The 19647-nt window shown below is 36.0% G+C and overlaps 1 protein-coding gene across 2 annotated transcripts in view; it reads right to left on the bottom strand.

Annotated features, from left to right (window-relative positions):
- LOC115232025 (tRNA-splicing endonuclease subunit Sen54) overlaps nucleotides 1-19647 on the bottom strand; it is a 140990-nt gene that overhangs the window by 102966 nt on the left and 18377 nt on the right. For both annotated transcript variants that reach the window (XM_036513334.1, XM_029801900.2), the window contains exon 5: nucleotides 8776-8924. In XM_036513334.1, the coding sequence (XP_036369227.1) occupies nucleotides 8776-8924 (149 nt within the window). The remainder of the gene's footprint in view (nucleotides 1-8775; nucleotides 8925-19647) is intronic.

Here is a 19647-nt window from a genome sequence, read left to right as displayed (position 1 = left end):
CTTGGGCTAAAGTCAAAGACATTTGCCCAAAAGTCATGCAGTGGGAACGAACCTGGAACCATGTGGCTGGAAGCAAGCTTCTTACCCACACAGCCATGCCTACACCTATGAAAATACTTTTTTTTTTTTTTTAAACCAAAGAAAGGACCAGCTTCTGAAATATTAGGAGCCTGCAGTTGAAACTTCAGGATCTTCTTCTCACAGTACACTAACTTATTCCATTATAGGAATATTATAAAGGAATCCATCTTGTCAGGTAATGTACAGTGATTACAGAAAGAAATATCTGTCACAGTGTTAAAAAAAAAAGAAAAAAAATTATAATAAATGATTATAAACAAAAAGGAGGCCCGGCCAGGAAAGATATAAACACAAGTTAGATGCAAAACACATTCAATAAAGGGATAGTAAAAAAAAAACAACAACAACAAGAGGAATAAAGAATACAAATGCAATAGACATCAACAAAACCACTGGTTCTAATCAGTTAGAACAGAAAAAGAAATACACACAGACACACACACACATATATATATATATATAAAATAAATAAAGGGCAATAACAAAAGAAAACTGACAGTTGTGAGAGGGTGGGGACTTATTTTTACTAAAGAGATTTATGATGATAACAACAGTTAAATGTGAAGAGATAAGCTGGTAAGGGAGTGCAGTAAATTAACTGTATCCTTAAGTCTTTGTACAAATGTCAGGAGAAGCCAGCATTGTTCTTGTAGAAGGCCAAGCAGTAGTAACTTGAGCAAAGATGTAGTGCTGGGCATTCTTGTTAGCAGTGTTCTACCAATGTAATGGCATGATATGTGGGCAGCTATGTATTGGGGAGTAAAAACAAGAGAAAATAGAACAAAAAAAAAAACAAGAAATAACTTCAGTTCTTCTTCTAATGTTACCAAGTATGTCTCAGCTAACATAACTCTCTAATACCTGTTATACTCTTTACTCTTTTTACTTGTTTCAGTCAGTTGACTGTGGCCATGCTGGAGCACCGCCTCTAGTCGAGCAACTCGACCCCGGGACTTATTCTTTTGTAAGCCCAGTACTTATTCTATCGGTCTATTTTGCCAAAAAACCGCTAAGTAACGGGGACATAAATACACCAGCATCGGTTGTCAAGCAATGCTAGGGGGACAAACACAGACACACACATATATATATATATATATATATATATATGACGGGCTTCTTTCAGTTTCCGTCTACCAAATCCACTCACAAGGCTTTGGTCGGCCCAAGGCTATAGTAGAAGACACTTGCCCAAGGTGCCACGCAGTGAGACTGAACCCGGAACCATGTGGTTTGTAAGCAAGCTACTTACCACACAGCCACTCCTGCGCCTGCGTTATGCTTATTTCCATTATATCTATTTCTCTCTTTTTAAATCTTTTAAAACCCTTAAGTATTTAACTCTGGGCCAATTGATCGGCCCAAGGGATACAATCTGAAAGGACTTTGAGGCCAATTTATTGGGCCTGATGAGACAAATGTGAATGGTTGATTTTGAACTGCAATAGCCAATCAGAGATCGTCTTTCAGTACATTTTTTTTTTGTTTTTTTCAGACACATTTATGCTTCAACACACGAATTCACATAAAGAATCTTGCAAACCAAATACAAAATTTATGCTTATTATTTCATTTATTTACATGTATTCTGTTGTTTTAGTTTTCTTATTGATGTATTGTACTGTTCATAATTTTTCATAATATAACCATAAATCCTCGAGTATAATCTGCATATTTTCCCCCAAATTCCCTAGTGCGTACTATAAAATTTTCAACCATCTTACAAACAATAACTCTGAGCACCTTTTCAAACTCCACCCGTCTAACACCCGTAGACATATTTACAAAGTCAGAAAACAGCACAGGTCCCATGACTTTAGGAAACATTTTTTCATGCTGAGAGTTGCTGAAGCATGGAACAAACTGCCGGCATCAGTTGTTAGTTGTCGGAGCACTGCATCCTTCAAAACTTCCATGCTTTCTGAGATTCGCCAACACTACACCTGATTTTCTCCCCTCCATACACACACAAGCATGTATCTGACTCATACATTGTTTGCTTTCCAGACATTTGTACATTACTGCATATACTCTATACGCACTTTCTGACAAGTTGTGGTGCACCTGAGCACTGTATACAATAATTTCATTATTATATACAAGGTTAAAAATGAAAAATATTTTCTAAACAAAGTCCGAGTCTCTATTTGCTGTCTGGTAATGTTTATTCAGACGCATTTTGTGATGTCGGGCGTGAAAATACCTTAAGCTAAGCCTGAAAGCAGAGCAATCACTAGTTTACTGCAATTTTCACAGCAAGAGTGACATGGGGATGTTACAGCCTTTTCAGCTTGCATGTCTTTTATGCTTTGCTTGTTACTGTCAATGGAGTGTGGTCATGCTGGAGCAGTACCTTGCATGGTTTAATCAAACAAATTGACCCCCGTACCTTTTTTTTTTTTAAGTCTGATACTTATTCTCTCAGTCTCTTTTGCTGAACTGCTAAGTTACGGAGGCATAAATAAACCAACACAAATTGATAAAAGGCAGTGGGGAGGGAGGATAAACACAATATAATGACAGGTGCATGCGCATGTACACACAATGGGATTCCATACAGTTTCTGATAAACCAAATTGAAACACATGGTTTTAGCCCAATGTTTATAATAGAAGACACTTGTCCAAAGTTAGACACAGTGGAACTGAACCCAAGACCACATGGTTGGGAAGCAGAGTATTTTAACCACACTCACACATATAAATATGATGGGCTTCCATATAGTTTCCATCTATCAAATATCACTAGCAAATTACAACAGAAAACACTTGCTGAAGTTTGTACAGTGGGATGACCATGTAAATATATAAAAAAAAAACGTCATAACTTATAACCATGAAGGTTAGTATCTATGGTCAGATAGATAAAACAGATGGATGAAAAGAGAGAGAGAGAGAGAGAGAGAGAGAGAGAGAGAGAGAGAGAGAGAGAGAGAGAGAGAGGAGAGAGAGAGAGAGAGAGAGAGAGAGAGAGAGAGACAGAGTGTGTGTGTGTGTGTGAGAGCAAGAGTTAAATTTTCATACAATTTCCAAGAGCAATGCAAAAACAGCCCTATCACACAAAACAATGAGAAAGCCTTTATACAGTTGCCTGATATGCTGGAAATAGTAGCTAAATCTCCCTCAAATCACAACATTTTCAGTAATGCAAAAATCATGATCCAAACTCAGAAGAATGTGTGGCGTTTCAGAAAGATGAAAGTAACTTCTCTTTTTGGTACGGAGAAACAAATTTAGAAAAAAAAAAAAAAAAAAAAGAAGTCCTTATCGTCTTCCAGTAACATAATCCCAAATTGAAAGGATTATAAGTAAAGCTACTATTATTTAGGTTGAATTGCAATTTAATATACTTTCAGAAACTGCCATGCATAAAGGGAGCCTCTAAACAGTCATTTGACTGTACAAATCTATCTCAAATCACAACAGTCATTTTCAAGAATGGAAGTAGACATTGGATAATATGGATGTAGATTGGCTAGGATTACTCTTTTACTCTTTTACTTGTTTCAGTCATTTGACTGTGGCCATGCTGGAGCACCGCCTTTAGTCGAGCAAATCAATCCCAGGACTTATTCTTTGTAAACCAAGTACTTATTCTATTGGTCTCTTTTGCCGAACTGCTAAGTTAAGGGGACATAAACACACTACCATCGGTTGTCAAGCGATGTTGGGGGACACACACACACAAACACATACATATATATATATATATTGGTAAAAACAGTAAGATAACAAAAGAAAGAAAGAGACCTCAATATTATGTAAATAGAGGAAATTTATCTGTAAATTAATATGTTACCATTATTATTCAATAGCCAAGATAAAACTCTGAGTTTCAGATGCTGAAGTGGAAATCCACAACACCATCTCTTCGGTTATTATTTTTTTTTTTTCAAAGTGTTTTTCAGATGGCCAGATAACCGAAGAGATGGTGTTGTGGATTTCCACTTCGGCATCCGAAACTCAGAGTTTTATCTTGGCTATTGAATAATGGTAACATATTAATTTACAGATATATATATATATATATATACATAATTTACAAGATAAGGGCAGAATAAAAATTCTAATGCCAAATATGCCGAAACAAAAAAATTGACGATAGCCATTATAATTTATGCGTCTCGAAACAAACCGATAGAAATCTCTAAAAAATTTGTTATTACCGTATTGGTCCAATTTTGGGGTTAATTCATAAGAAAATTTTCCCCTCTTCAGCGGCAAATACGCGAGATATAAGTGAAATACTTACTCATACCCATGGAAAAAGCAAGCACTAAGTCCTGAGCAGACTTAAGTACCCCAAATATATCCAAAATAGAAAAATCTTCGGCATATCTCGGAACACGTGTGATTCGAACTAGAAACTTTCACAGAGTGATAGAATCCGGAAGTGAACACTATTCAAATTTATAACTAATGTACGATAAAATTCTTTTCGGGAAAAATTTTTTATCATTGGCCAGCATATCAAAAAATACCTTTAAAGGTTAAATTTATAAATAATTTACAAGATAAGGGCAGAAGAAAAATTCTAATGCCAAACATGCCGAAACAAAAAATTGTCGATAACCATTATAATTTATGCGTCTCGAAACAAACCAATAGAAATCTCTAAAAAATTCGTTATTACCATATTGGTCCAATTTCGGAGTTAATTCATAAGAAAATGTTCCCTCTTCAGCGGCTAATACGTGAGATATAAGTGAAATACTTACTCATACCCATGGAAAAAGCAAGCACTAAGTCCTGAGCAGACTTAAGTACCCCAAATATATCCAAAATAGAAAAATCTTTGGCACATCTCGAGACACGTGTGATTCAAACTAGAAACTTTCACAGAGTGGTAGAATCCGGAAGTGAACGCTATTCAAATTTATAACTAATGTAGGATAAAATTTTTTTGGGAAAAATTTTTTATCAATGGCCGCTGAAGAGGGGAAAATTTTCTTATGAATTAAGCCCGAAATTGGACCAATACGGTAATAACAAATTTTCTAGAGATTTCTATTGTTTCGAGACGCATAAATTATAATGGTTATCGACAATTTTTGGTTTCGGCATATTTGGCATTAGAATTTTTCTTCTGCCCTTATCTTGTAAATTATTTATAAATTTAACCTTTAAAGGTATTTTTTGATATGCTGGCCATTGATAAAATTTTTTTCCCGAAAAAAATTTTATCCTACATTAGTTATATATATATATATATATATGTATATACACAGATATACAACAGGCTTCTTTCATTTTCCGTCTACCAAATCCACTCACAAGGCTTTGGTCGGCCGAGGCTATAGTAGAAGACACTTGCCCAAGGTGCCATGCAGTGGGACTGAACCCGGAACCATGTGGTCGGTAAGCAAGCTACTTACCACACAGCCATTCCTGCACCTTGAGAAAAAAAAAATGTGTGTTGCGAGGGGTGGGTGTTACAGCAGTAAGTGTTTTGGACATATTTCTGTTCAATAAGGGTTTGTCTAGTGCTAAATGAAAACAACACAATGTCTTGAGAGTTAATTTGGTAGGCAGATACTGTACAAAGCTCATTGTGTATTCACACACATAATCATCAAGATCATTAGTTAATATCTATATTCCAAGCTACCATGGGTTGAACATTTTAACTGACAGATCTAATGGGCCCAAGGACTACATCATCCTCCAGTGACTGCCTCGACATGGTTCCAACAGCTGGGTGTCCTTCCTAATTACAACCACTACACGATATGTAATGGTTAAATGGTAAAGAGCCCCCTTGGTCATGAATGACCATGAGATTGTACCTAAAAAAAGTTCCCCTCCAAGGCACAAGTTCAGGCAAGGTTGTTTGTGGAAGACCTACAGTCATTCATGCATACCAGCCTCCCCTCTCCACACCACTGATGTTGCCCAAGGAAAAGGCAAACACCAATACAGTTTGGCACCAGTGATATTGCAACTCATTTCTGCAGCTGAGTGGATTGGAGCAATGAGAAATAAAGTGTATTGCTCAAGAACACAACATACAACCTGGTCTGGAAATTGAACTCACAACCTTATTCACAAACACACACACACACACACACATATATATATATATATATATATATTGCTAAGATAATCCGGTTCCTGACTGAAGATTAGAGGCTTTGAATGACCTGTCTGTTTTTTTTGTGTCGTATCTTTGTGTAGTTTGTGTTCTTGTTCCCTTTTGTACATTTTATATATAAGTATTATACATATATATATATATATTATATAAAAGGGCTTAGTAAAATAAATTACTTTGCCGCATACTGAACTCATTAGAAATAGCAGCTAAAAAACTTTTTTAAAGCTATTTCTAATACTTAAAGAAAATCTCTCTCATATATAGTGTTTGCTTAATTCAACTCACAAAAGTTTGGGGGTAAGGACATCGAAAAATCAAATGCTAAGGTTATTGAGAACGTACGAGAATAACCTTAGCATTTGATTTTTCGATGTCCTTACCCCCAAACTTTTGTGAGTTGAATTAAGCAAACACTATATATGAGAGAGATTTTCTTTAAGTATTAGAAATAGTTTTAAAAAAGTTTTTTAGCTGCTATTTCTAATGAGTTCAGTATGCGGCAAAGTAATTTATTTTACTAAGCCCTTTTATATAATGTAATAATTTGAATTCGCCTTGAATGGTCCCTTTGCATACTGAACACTTGGTGAAATTGATTAATAATTAATTAATTTTGCCCTCAATTGTTGAAATATATATATATATATATATATATATATATATATATATACACAAAGACACACACACATTTATATGTAGGTAAAGACCCCCTTTGTTCACGAATGACCATAGGATTGCACCAAAAAAGTTTCCCTCTGAAGCACAAGTCTAGGCAAGGCTGTTTATGAAAGACCAGCAGTCGCCCTTGCATACCAGCCTCTTCTCTCCATGCCACTGACATCATCCAAGAGAAAGACAATAGCTGATAGCTTGACACCAGTGATGTGGCAACTTATTTCTACAGCCGAGTGAATTGGAACAATGTGAAATAAAGTGTTTTGCTCAAGAACACAACACACAGCCTGATCTGGGAATCAAACTCACTACTTCATGATTGTGAACCCGACACTTTGGGTGTTTTTTGTATGCCATGAACATTACTGAGGTGCCATGCAGCTCACAAGTCTATGAACCCCGAGGGAGTGGGGGTCGACTTTACGATGTGAGGTGTGTATGTGTGTGTGTGTGTGAAAGCATGCCTCTATTCTTTGTGTGTTAGCAGTTCTCAGAAAATTAATGAGTTAAAGGGTGAAGCTGTCAATTTTTCTCTCAGCAATTTCTTCCTTTGGCTCTGTGCTTTCAAAAATATGTAGAATAATAAATCCCTTATTTGGAAAACAAATGAGTTAGCAACAAAAGAGCATCTAGTAGCAAAAAAACACAAGGCTGGCATGGGGAAAAAAAAAGGATCTAAAACAAACCAAGCAAATGAATGATTGAACAATCACACATGCATACACATCAATAAGAAAGCCTCGTTGCAGTCACTTGATCTGCTAGAAATAACAGTAAAATTTCTTTCAAATTATACACTACATCATCATCATCATCATCATCGTCTAATGTCCGTTTCCCATGCTAGCATGGGTTGGACGGTTCGACCGGGGTCTGGGAAGCCAGGAGGCTGCACCAGGCTCCAGTCTGATCTGGCAGTGTTTCTACAGCTGGATGCCCTTCCTAATGCCAACCACTCCAAGAGTGTAGTGGGTGATTTTTACATGCCACCAGCACAGGTGCCAGGAGAGGCTGGCAGTGGCCACGATAGGTTGTACCACTTTTAAAAATGGAACATGCTAAACAATATTGTTCCTGACACATGATGTTTCAAGAACAGTTGGGGTGGTCACAAGTGGAATGTCACAGATTACAATTCATCTACATGAGATGGCTGACCTTACTAAACAGCTTGTAGAAACTACAAAATAATCATTCTCGAGAGTTTGGCATTGTTACATGATGAAAAAAAGGCAGTATTTGCTCCAACTCTGTATGATCTAAATTCAAATACTGTCAAGGTTGACTTTGCCTTTCATTCGTTTTATTGTTAATAGAACAAAGAAGCAGCTTAGTGCATCGGTAGAATTACTAGAGCACTTATGAGATATCTTGTATTTTGCCCAATTTTTTTGGCAATCTGAGTTCTTGGATAATCGACTTAAACTGAGATTTAGTTAGACACAAACACCTGGCATTTTGGGTGGTTTTCATGGAGTTCAGTCTCTTGCTAGCATTTAGGCCAAGTTTGAAGGTTGAGAATAACTCACTCCAATAATTTTTTGGAGAGCGTGAAGAAATATAGAGAGATGGGTGCTGCTATTCCCTCTCTGACTAAGCACTAAAAGAAAAAATATATATACAAATAAAGAGGGAACATTTTGTAAACAAACATTAGAAGTGCAGTAAAACTGCAAAAAACAGTTAAGAAAGGTTGGGTATTTACCCTTAGAAGATGCAAAAAAAAAGTTGGTACAGAGCACCCGGCCAGTATCAGAGAGGTATAGAGTTCGATTCTCCGTAGCTGACTGATGACAATTTTTTTCTGTCTTCTAAGGGTAAAATACCCAATCTTACTCGGCTGTTTTCACAACTATACTGCATTTGAAACTAACTTTCTTGTCTGAATAAATAAATAAAAGAGAAGTTTCCATTTTGAATACTCACTTGTTTTCGAACCTAAAAACAATATAGCCAATCCGTCTGAGATGAGCGTAAACTTGGTATTGTATACGAGTTAAGGATTTTCCTAGGAATACCTGGTACCCTTCTTGAATGCTGAGTGGAACTTTCTCGTCATATACAAGAAGAGCATTCTGGAAAAGAAAACAAGAATATAGAAATTTTAAGGAGTAATATGTTAGAAAATCATCTATGTTTCTATTTTTTTATTTTATGAATATACAGATGCAAGTGTAGCTGAACCTGTCTGTATATAAGTTTCAGGTTCAGTCCCATTATGTGGCACCTTGGGCACATGTCATCTACTATAACCTTGGTTGAGTAAAATCTTGTGAGTGGACTTATTAGCTGGAAAGTGAAGGAAGCCTGTTGTGTGTGTGCATAGGTATATATATATATATGTGTGTGTGTCTGTGGAGGCGCAATGGCCCAGTGGCTAGGGCAGCGGACTTGCGGTCGGAGGATCACAGTTTCGATTCCCAGACCGGGCGTTGTGTTTATTGAGTGAAAACACCTAAAGCTCCACGAAGCTCCAGCAGGGGCTGGTTGCGACCCCTGTTGTACTCTTTCGCCCCAACTTTCTCTCACTCTTTCTTCCTGTTTCTTGAGTAATGCTGTGATGGACTGGTATCCTGTCCAGCTGGGGGGAACACATATGCCATAGAAACCGGGAAACTGGGCATGATAATAAGAATATATATATAGATATATGTATACTAGCTGTTGGACCTAGCATTGCTTGTGTTTTCCATGTAGAGTTAAACCCACCTCTGACCTTGTATTGAAATCTTCTATGTTCCCCATGCCAACTATTACCCATTAAGATGTTATGTCTGGTTCGGCAGAGATTTTACCCGGTTAATGCTTTCGACATATTCCTACATACTGGACTGCTCGAAATAGCAAACTTTTGGGTATACCTTGACCCGTTGAGAGTGATGCTTGTTTATTTCTCTTTTCTTAATGCCACCCTTTGAACAAAATTGATCAGTGTGTCCAATCTCAGCAAAATCCGAAGAAAACAGAATCCATGTGCCATAAAACAGAATCCATGTGACCATTTACATGAAAATATTCCATTGACATTTAAATCCCAATAATTATATGAATAATTGATGTTTCATATGTTGAAGTGCTTAATTTTACTCATGGGTCAATTTTCTTCAAAATCAGTTCATTATTGTATTGTGATTAAAGTTTGAAAATTTCTGCCTTTCACCAGTTTAATTTTAATTCTACTTCATGACTCTGACCATAAATTTTACTTAAACATTTCATCAAAATCAGATGAATTCTGTAAAAGTTACAGCATAAAATATTAATCCTATGGGTAATTACATACAAAAGCCTATTGATTTCTTAAAATCCCCTCCTCACATGCAATTATTAATTTTTTGTCAACTCTTCATGCTGGCATCTACTAATGGATAGGAACTGTAATCATGTGTAAAATTTCTACAAAATCGATAAGAATGTCTCCAAGGAAATGCTTATTTGCATTTGTGCCCTTTTGAATTAAATAAACACCTTTACTGTCTCCCTCACCACGAAATTTACCTACATCTCAAATTTCATTGAAATCAGATATAAATTATAAAAGTTATGGCCAAAAATAAAATCCCTAAGGGTATTTTCACACAAAAAGCCTATCGATTTTTATAAAACCACTGCTCTGGTGCAACTATCGATTTTTTGTCAATGCCATATACTGACATGATCCTCACTCACTCATCGATTTTCATCAAAATCGGACAAAAAATGCAAAAGCTGCAGGGAAAATAACATTGTTATGGGAATTTCCATTCAAACGCCTGATTGAGCTCACAAAAAGTCGATACCAACTGAGCATCATTGAGTTTGTGAAAAATTCCCGCAGCCTTATTTGAACTTCAGGGCATGTAATCTACCTATGTGCCAAAAATCATTTAAATTGGTTGGATGGTATGGGAGGAGTTAGAGTAACCCCAAACATACACATAGACAGACACCATTACACATTTATTTTTGTATATATATATACATATATATACACGAGGTCTGATCAACAAGCATCCAGACTGTTGCCATAGTAATGAAGCTAAAGCATGCTTGGCAAAAATTTAACATCATTTAACATCTATGGACAGTTTGGCATGGATCCAATGAGTCTAAGGAATGCAACATGCCCCAGTGGCATGGTTTCTACAGCTTGATGCCCTTCCAAATACCAACCACCTTGCTTTGTGTACTACAAAAATTATTGAGGTCACTACATTGCTTGCAAGTCAACAAACCCAAGGAGAGAAGCTGCTTCATCTATATGTTAGAGAGGGGTTAAGGTATGAGGGAAGATGTTGGTGTGTGTCTGTGTATTTGTCTCCTTGTCTTGAAATCATGTGATAATTTTCATACAAGCAGTGCAAAAGGATCTAACTAAACATCATGATACTTCATCTCTAACGTCTTTACCTTTCTTTTCAGCTTCACTGGGATTATTCCCATCCATCTTCTCTTATATAAAGTGTGTAGCCATGTATCTCCTCTACAACAAAAAACCTGTTACAACCTCTTCCTTCATTTCACGTGACTCCAGTCCACTCAGCTGGCAAAAATGAGTAATCCTGCAATGGGCTTGTGTCCAATCCAGGAGGGGAACTTATATACCATAGAAACCAGCTCTTATGTCCTGGCATGACTTGAAAAGATAACTTTACCTTTTTCCATACTTTAACCTTTCATTGCTTAATATAAAGCTGCTGCCCTCTCAACTGTAGCTCTACTCCATTGATAAGATCTTAGTCTTGCAAGCTACATTATGAGCTACATGTCAATTGTGCTGGTGACATGAAAAAAAGCACCCAGTAAACTGTGTGAAGTGACTGGCATTAAGAAAAGCAAATAAGCTGTACAAAAGGTGCCAAAGTAGACGTTGGAGTGCAACACAGTCCTCTCACTCAGCAGATACTGCCAGACCATCCAAGCCATGCCAGCATAGAAGACATACGTTAAAAGACGATGCTGATGAGGTGGGAGCTTGTATCTAGAAGTTTTAATTCTGAATATGCAGCATCAACCTGCATTATCAATGACTCTTCCTTCTCGGAGATGAAGTGATTTTCAAAATATATTTCTCTCCAATAGTGAATTTCCCAATACCAGAAGCAGTTGTTTAAACTGAGCAAGAAACCAAAATGCCAGGACAAAAAGTTTCTTATGATCTTTATTTAAAAGTTCTTCAACTGAACATCACAATTATCTTACAATGATGAATTGACCAGCAGAGGCCACACTTACTGTACTATCTCCTTGAACTTAAATGCGACAAATGTATATATGACAATGATTGAAGAAGTATGGTACTGTATCCAGTTTATTTTTTTCCCAACGTTATTAAAAAAATTCATATTACTTTGAATAAATTATGAATGAATATTAAAAATTTTAAACTATAAAGTTTATTTGAATATTAAACATTAATTATAATGCTTAATATTACAAGATTCATTTCTGTTATAAATGTCAACTTCCGTTTGAATTCAATATGTAAACAAATAGTTTTATTTCGCGTTTAAAAAACCGAACTCAACAAAACAAGTGAGTAAATTATTTTTAAAAGTATTACGTTGTGCAAAAACAATAATTCCTGTCTAACAGAATTAAGTTTTCAACTTGTATTTGATTCGGTTGTGCTGGGGTACCACCTTGAAATTATTTAGTCAATAATATCATCTCCCAACACAATTCTTCGCACATGGTCAGATGTCTGTTGCATTATCAAGAGCGTCACGAAAAGAAAATATAAAAATATCAACTGAGATCAATGAAAAGGGTCCATTTGCTGACAATTGTGTCTACAAAGAAATTCTACAGTGATGTGAGACATTCATTATTCTCTTTTAATTGAAATGTATTTAAGTTTCTTTTTAATTGCTAGGTAAGGGGCACTAGAAACACTTAAGACGTCTATAAGTGAATATAATGAAACAACAATATAACAAAACTCATCTCTTCATATTGGTAAATGTAATTCATTAATTCCCACCAGAACATCTACTTTTAAATTCACTCAAGTGAAGATTCATGAACATTTTCCCTTGATAGTCTTATCTCTTTTCCAATTTTCATTATCGACTTTTTAAAATGTATCATGAATTATTTTACTGATTATGAAATAAACTATAACAGAGTCTTTATTCAATTTATGAGCATATTGTCAATTTACTCTATAATTTATGTATCATATCTATATATAATATCAATATACGCAACAGATATGCCAGCAGAAAACCGCCTGAAGGGCGGTTTTTCTTCTAGTAATAACAATTATCATTTCTACTATAGGCACAAAGCCTGAAAGGGGAATCAATTACAGTGACCCCAGCGCTCAACTGGTACTTAATTTCTCGATCCTGAAAGGATGAAAGACAAAGTCGACTTTGGTAGAATTTGAACTCGGAATCTAAAGACAGTTAAAATGCTGCTAAACATTTTGCTCAGCGTTCAAACAGTTCTTGCCCTAATGATAAGATAATTTGGGAAAATGTTTTTATCATATTTCCAAGTTAGTTATTAGAAATGAACTTGAATGTTAGGCGATCTTTCGTCTCTAGTAGACCTTTCCGTCGATTTCCGTAAAAATTTTTTTCTTTTTTTACATATGGGCTTGCGGGAACTTTTGAAGTAATATACCTACATATACACATACACCGAGTAAAAAATTTCAGTTATCTCTTTCTTTCACACATTACTCTGTCTCTTCACACACACTAACAGAAGCACTTCACTTAAACAACATACTGTCTGTCTCCCACACCCCATCAAACACACACACACACACATGTCCATCAATGCTCCCATGCACGGTAACTTCAAAAGAACTTCCCTCGTCATACAATCGCTTTCTCTTAGTCTCTTTCGCTCTCATTGCTTCAAAAGTTCCCGCAAGCCCATATGTAAAAAAAAAAAAATTTTTTACGGAAATCGACGGAATGGTCTACTAGAGACGAAAGATTGCCGAATGTTATTGTTTATAATAAAATAGATATAGGAAACTTCGTAGATGAAGCACTCAATCTTCAATTCTTTGTTTACGAGAGAAAATGTTTAAAATGACACAACTTGCCCACAGAAAACGAAAAAAAAGGGTTAGTGTAGAGTTATTCCCCCTTGATCTTTTAGAACTTAAAATTCTCACCTGTTCAGCTATTAATTCATGAATAAATGCAAATAAAAAACAAAATGGATGCAAAACAGTGAGAAAAATGCACGAAGCCAACTTAATATATTACAAATCTTTTACTATATAGCTTTTGGCTCGTAAGTCATGGCCATTCTGGTGTCACCGCTTCACATGCATGAGAAAATTTTGATTGAATGAATTGACTCCAGTACTTTTTGTTAAATCTGGTACTTACTCTATCAGTTCTCTTTTGCTGAACTGCTGAGTTATGGGAATGTAAACACACCAACACTGGTTGTCAAACAATGGTGGGGGATACAGACTCGAAGACACACACACACATGTTGAACTGCTAATCCCTGCACATTTTTTTCTCTCTTTTTTTTTTTTTCATTCTCCATTTTTTACCTCTCAGCCCTTTTTGTTGAAGAGCATAGACTGGAATTGTCAAAGACTTTTCTACTCTTCCTGAGCATTAAATTTCATCTTTTGTTTTCTGTAATATATATATATATATATACACACACACACGATAGGCTTCTCTCAGTCTCTGTCTACCAAATCCTCTCACAAGGGTTTGGTCAACCAGAGGCTATAGTAGAAGACACTTGCCCAAGGTGCATTGCAGTGGGACTGAACCTGGAACCATGTGGTTGAGAAGCAAGATTCTTACCACAGAGCCACACCAACAATTATCAATTTTTTAAGATTTTATTTTTTACTGCATACATCACCCCCATCTCAATAGAATCTATTTCTTTATGGGATGACAGATGAAGGCCAAGTTTCCCAGACCAGAATCGATTTCTACATTTTCTATTTCATACCATTTTTCTTTACTAGCACTAAAAGGAAATCTAGTGATATATGTCTAGGTATGGTGAACTGAAACAGATAAGCAAATCTATATGGAGACATAGTTCATTGCATAACCCTTTCTGTGTGACCTAAGAATCTTCACAGTGGATGTCATTCTGGCTGGAGAGTCATGTAGATTTCTTTGTTGACATTCATCAACTTTTACTCTTTAGCATTTGGATTTCTCTATCAAATGTAAAACCTATTTTATTCTCTTACTTGTTTTAGTCATTTGAATGTGGCCCTTAAAGGGTGTTAGTCCAAAAAATCAATCCCCAGGACTTCCAAACTGCTAAGTTACAGGGACATAAACACACCATCATCGGTTGTCAAGCGATGGCAGGGGAACAAGCACACACACACACACACACGACGGGCTACTTTCAGTTTCTGTCAACTAAATTTACTCACAAGGCTTTGGTTGGCCTGAGGCTATAGTGGAAGGCACTTGCTCAAAGTGCTACACAGTGGAACTGAACTCGGAACCACGTGGTTTGGAAACAAGCTTGTTACCACACCGCCACGCCTGTGTCTTTATTCACATCGTTTTGAAGCAATCATGTATTACCATGGTGTACTGAGATTTTGATCATATGATTGTTTATTTTTAGAGTAACATTGTAGCATAGGTGTGTGATGTCAGAATCTAGCTAATTTGAACATAAAACAGGTAGAATATTTTGAATGGATATGGGTTAAATTCCAACCAATTCTTAAAATACTATCCTTTCTTTGGTGCTCCAGCATGGCCATAGCCTTAGGGCTGAAACCTGTAAAAGAATAACCATTGACACATGTTTGTTTAGTGACATTTCCTCAAGAAACTTTCGGAAACAAAAGGGTTTGGGCTCCATCAGGTACATCTACCAAACCCATATTAAGTGTATGAAAAATCTCTCGGTCTTTATTATCTGCTGTTTGTTCACAAAGGTCCTACTTTCTGAGTAACAGGATGAAATTACATGGGGATTAAAACATATCTAGAGTTACTGTGCATGTTGAAGATCAGATTAAATTAACATTAAATGAATAATAATCTAATGTTAATTAAAATTTTAGAGTTGCTGATATTTTGCTGTGACTAGATTGATTGATATTAGTTTTTGTCTTAATATTTTCCTCTCCTTATTGCAATGGTAATTCAAATTAAGTAGAACTTTTTAGGGGATAAATAATGTTTGACAAAAACCTTTGAACAATGTAGGTCACAAGAAAATATATTGCGTTAACTTACATAGGTTGTTTAATGATTCTAAAATATTTCAGAAAAAGTTCCCCAAATTGTGTTGTTACTGGCAGGCCAGAGTGGCACTGGAATCAGATCTTACTTAGAGTTACTGCTTGTCTAAGAGGCTAACTCTGAACAGGAACTGACTCAGACCATAACATGTTTAACCAATGCCAACATAAAAAGCAGATGTAAAATGATAATAATGAGAAGGGACGAAGGACTACAACTTTAATATTTGACTAAGAGAATGCAAGAGGAGAGATTCACTGGTAATCACTACTAAATTTTTTGAAGTACCAAAATTACAATATGTGTTTGAGAACATGACTTTTGAATACTCATGTTCCATCATGTAAGATGATTTTCAACTGCAGCTTCTGATGGTGGAATGAAGTAAACTCTTAAACAAAGTGTGGATCTTGGTACTAAATACAGAAAGAGTGTATCTCTTATTATAAAAGGCAGATTTTATCTGCCTCCCTTTGTCAGTTATAGAAATCTACAATATAGGATTTCTTCAATTACAATTTACTTAGCATTTTTAAGAGTAGAATGCATCGGGTTTTGCCAGGTCCACTTTTTAAAATTTAAACTCCAATTAAGCAAAATTTACAGAAAACTCACATTCTGGTGTGTATATCAAATGCTTTTCTTAATGTGTTTTACACCACACGCACACGCACACACACAGTGTGCAAGGAATAAAATGAAAGTAATTCACCTTTTGTAGTGAGTGACTCTTTCAGTCTGCCACTTCCTCTTTACACACATAGACACGCAAATATATAAATAAAATTGTAAGCTAACGTGCGTGTGTGTGAGTGTGTGTGTGCGTGTGTGTGTGTGTGAGGGTGCATGTGTGTGTGTGTGTGTGCGCGTGTGCGTGAGTGGGTGTGTGTGTGTGCGCGTGTGCGTGAGTGTGTGACAGGAAAGTATTTTAGGACGAATATAAGACCTATATCGGCGATGTTTCGCTTGTCGTAGCACAGGTTTCCGTCGATTTCCGTAAAAAAACTTATTTTTTTACATAAGTAATGAGAGCGAAAGAGACTAAGAGAAAGCGATTGTATGACGAGGGAAGTTCTTTTGAAGTTACCGTGCATGGGACGCATTGATGTACATGTGTGTGTGTGTGTTTGATGGAGTGTGGGAGACAGACAGTATGTTGTGTAAGTGAAGTGCTTCTGTTAGTGTGTGTGAAGAGACAGAGAGAGTAATGTGTGAAAGAGAGAGATAACTGAAATTTTTTACTCGGTTTATGTGTATATGTATGTATGCATGTATGTGTGTGTGTGTGTGTATGTATGTGTGTGTGTATGTATGTATGTATGGCCGATTCAGTGTTTACATTTTTTACGGAAATCGACGGAAACGTGTGCTACGACAAGCGAAACATTGCCCCTATATCCAAGTAGCAGAAAGATCGCCCAAATGTATATAGATATTTAAATGTATTTATATATTCATCTATACACAGATGTATGTATAATGTGTGTGTATATATTTCCATACACGTAACCATTCACTCCGCACAAAGTTTTTTAGGACGAAAATAAGATCTAAAGTTATCTCTAAGTAGCACAGAGATCGCCCAAAAGTGTATATAGATATATAAATGTATTTATATATTCATCTATGCACACATGTATGTATAACGTGTGTGTATATATTTCCATAGAGGTAACCATTCACTCCATACAAAGTTTTTTAGCACGAAAATAAGATCTAAAGTTATCTCTAAGAAACAGAAAGATCGCCCAAAAGTGTATATAGATATTTAAATGTATTTATATTCATCTATACACACATGTATGTATAATGTGCGTGTATATATTTCCATAGAGGTAACCATTCAATCCATACAAAGTTTTTTAGGACGAAAATATTTATATATAAAAGAAAGGTTGTGTGTCTGTCTACTCCGATTTAGATTCCTAACTACTCCCACATTTTGCGATGTAGTTTAACCAAAACCGGGTATCTTATAGTCGTGATTCATATCGAGCTCTTTTGGGTATTAGCGCGCGTCTACGATGAGTCTATGATTTTACAAATAATTTACCATCATTTTTTTCCATTTTAATGCATATTTTTATAAATAAACGGAAGTAACTCTCAAACTTCACACCAATATGCGTGCTCATATGCGACGTAATATCACATCAGCAGCATTTCCTCACACCCTCCTTGCACTTGGCGAAGGCAAAATACCAGGGGATGAAAATGGTAATATTGCCATCGATTCCATTTGTACCATTGTTAAGACGCCTTCTGATCTCAGAGATGCAGTGTTCCCAGATCTACAAGCTAATTATCAGAATATGGATTGGATTGGCAAAAAGGCTATACTGGCCCCGAGGAATAAAACTGTTCACCATATTAATGATGAAATGCTAAAACTCATTCCTGGGGAAGTCTATGTATATCAGTCTATCGATACAACTCCTGACCCAGAGGACGTCATCAACTATCCAATAGAGGTACTCAATTCCTTTGAGCACCCCGGACTACCACCACACTTTCTCAAACTTAAAGTTGGTGCCCCTATAATGCTCATCAGAAATTTGGTTCCCCCAAAACAATGCAATGGCACACGTTTGATCGTTAAGTCCTTATCTCCCACCGTAAGCTTATATCAATATTTGCCTGAATAATCATCATAATTCAGTGCAATCATTAACAGTACTTTCAAGCAATTCAGCCCCGAGCAACGCCGGGCAATTCTGCTAGTCTTAGCATAAAAATGTTGGTTCTTGTGCATCTTTGATTTTCATACAGCAACTGCATAGTTTTAAGGCTTGTATGATATAACTTGTATGCTTTGTAAAATATTGTTGTTACAGTTACTTATTCCTTGTCATGTAATCAACAACTTACAAATTTTTCACAACAGCTTCAGGTTGACCAAGTGCAATGAAGATGGGACTTTTCTTCAGGACAGAGTAGAGGTGGTTGAGTACAGCAAATAAAGTGTGCAACCAAGATGCATACATAAATGAACTTCAAGATGCTTTAGACTTGTTCTTTGTAAACTAAGGCTCTTCTGCCTGTTTTCAAATTATCTGTAACTTTAACCCTTTTGTTACCAGCCCGGATGAAACCGGCTCTGGCTCTATAGTACAAATGTCTTGTTTTCATAAGTTTTGAATTAAAATCTTCCACCAAACCTTAGTCACAATTTATGCTCCTAATACTAGCTTAATGATAACTAAGTTATTTTACAAAATTCTTTGTTATATCTAAAGCAATTGAAAGCAACACAGAACATCTCAAAATAAATACAGTAATGAAAGGGTTAAATAATAGTTCAAACTTCTGTGCAGCTCTGTCCATTACAAATGGTAAAGATAGGTTTTGCTCACACCAAATTAAAAATAGACATCTATTTTTCTTTTCCCCCTCATACTTAAAATGCCTTATTCAGAAAAAAGCATATTTTCTGTAACAGCAGATTTTCAGTTTGTATAATTGTAATTTTCAAAGAACTTTTATTCTGCCAGACAATCATTTGTAATACCAGTGAATATTTATTTATAGTTTTCCTATATATCAATGATAGCAAATTTTCTCTAAGCATGTAATTGGCATTGAGTACACACTATTGACAATG

This window comes from Octopus sinensis, linkage group LG2 (assembly GCF_006345805.1).
Source record: "Octopus sinensis linkage group LG2, ASM634580v1, whole genome shotgun sequence".
NCBI classification, from domain to species: domain Eukaryota; kingdom Metazoa; phylum Mollusca; class Cephalopoda; order Octopoda; family Octopodidae; genus Octopus; species Octopus sinensis.
This window is presented reverse-complemented; position numbering and strand designations above follow the sequence as displayed.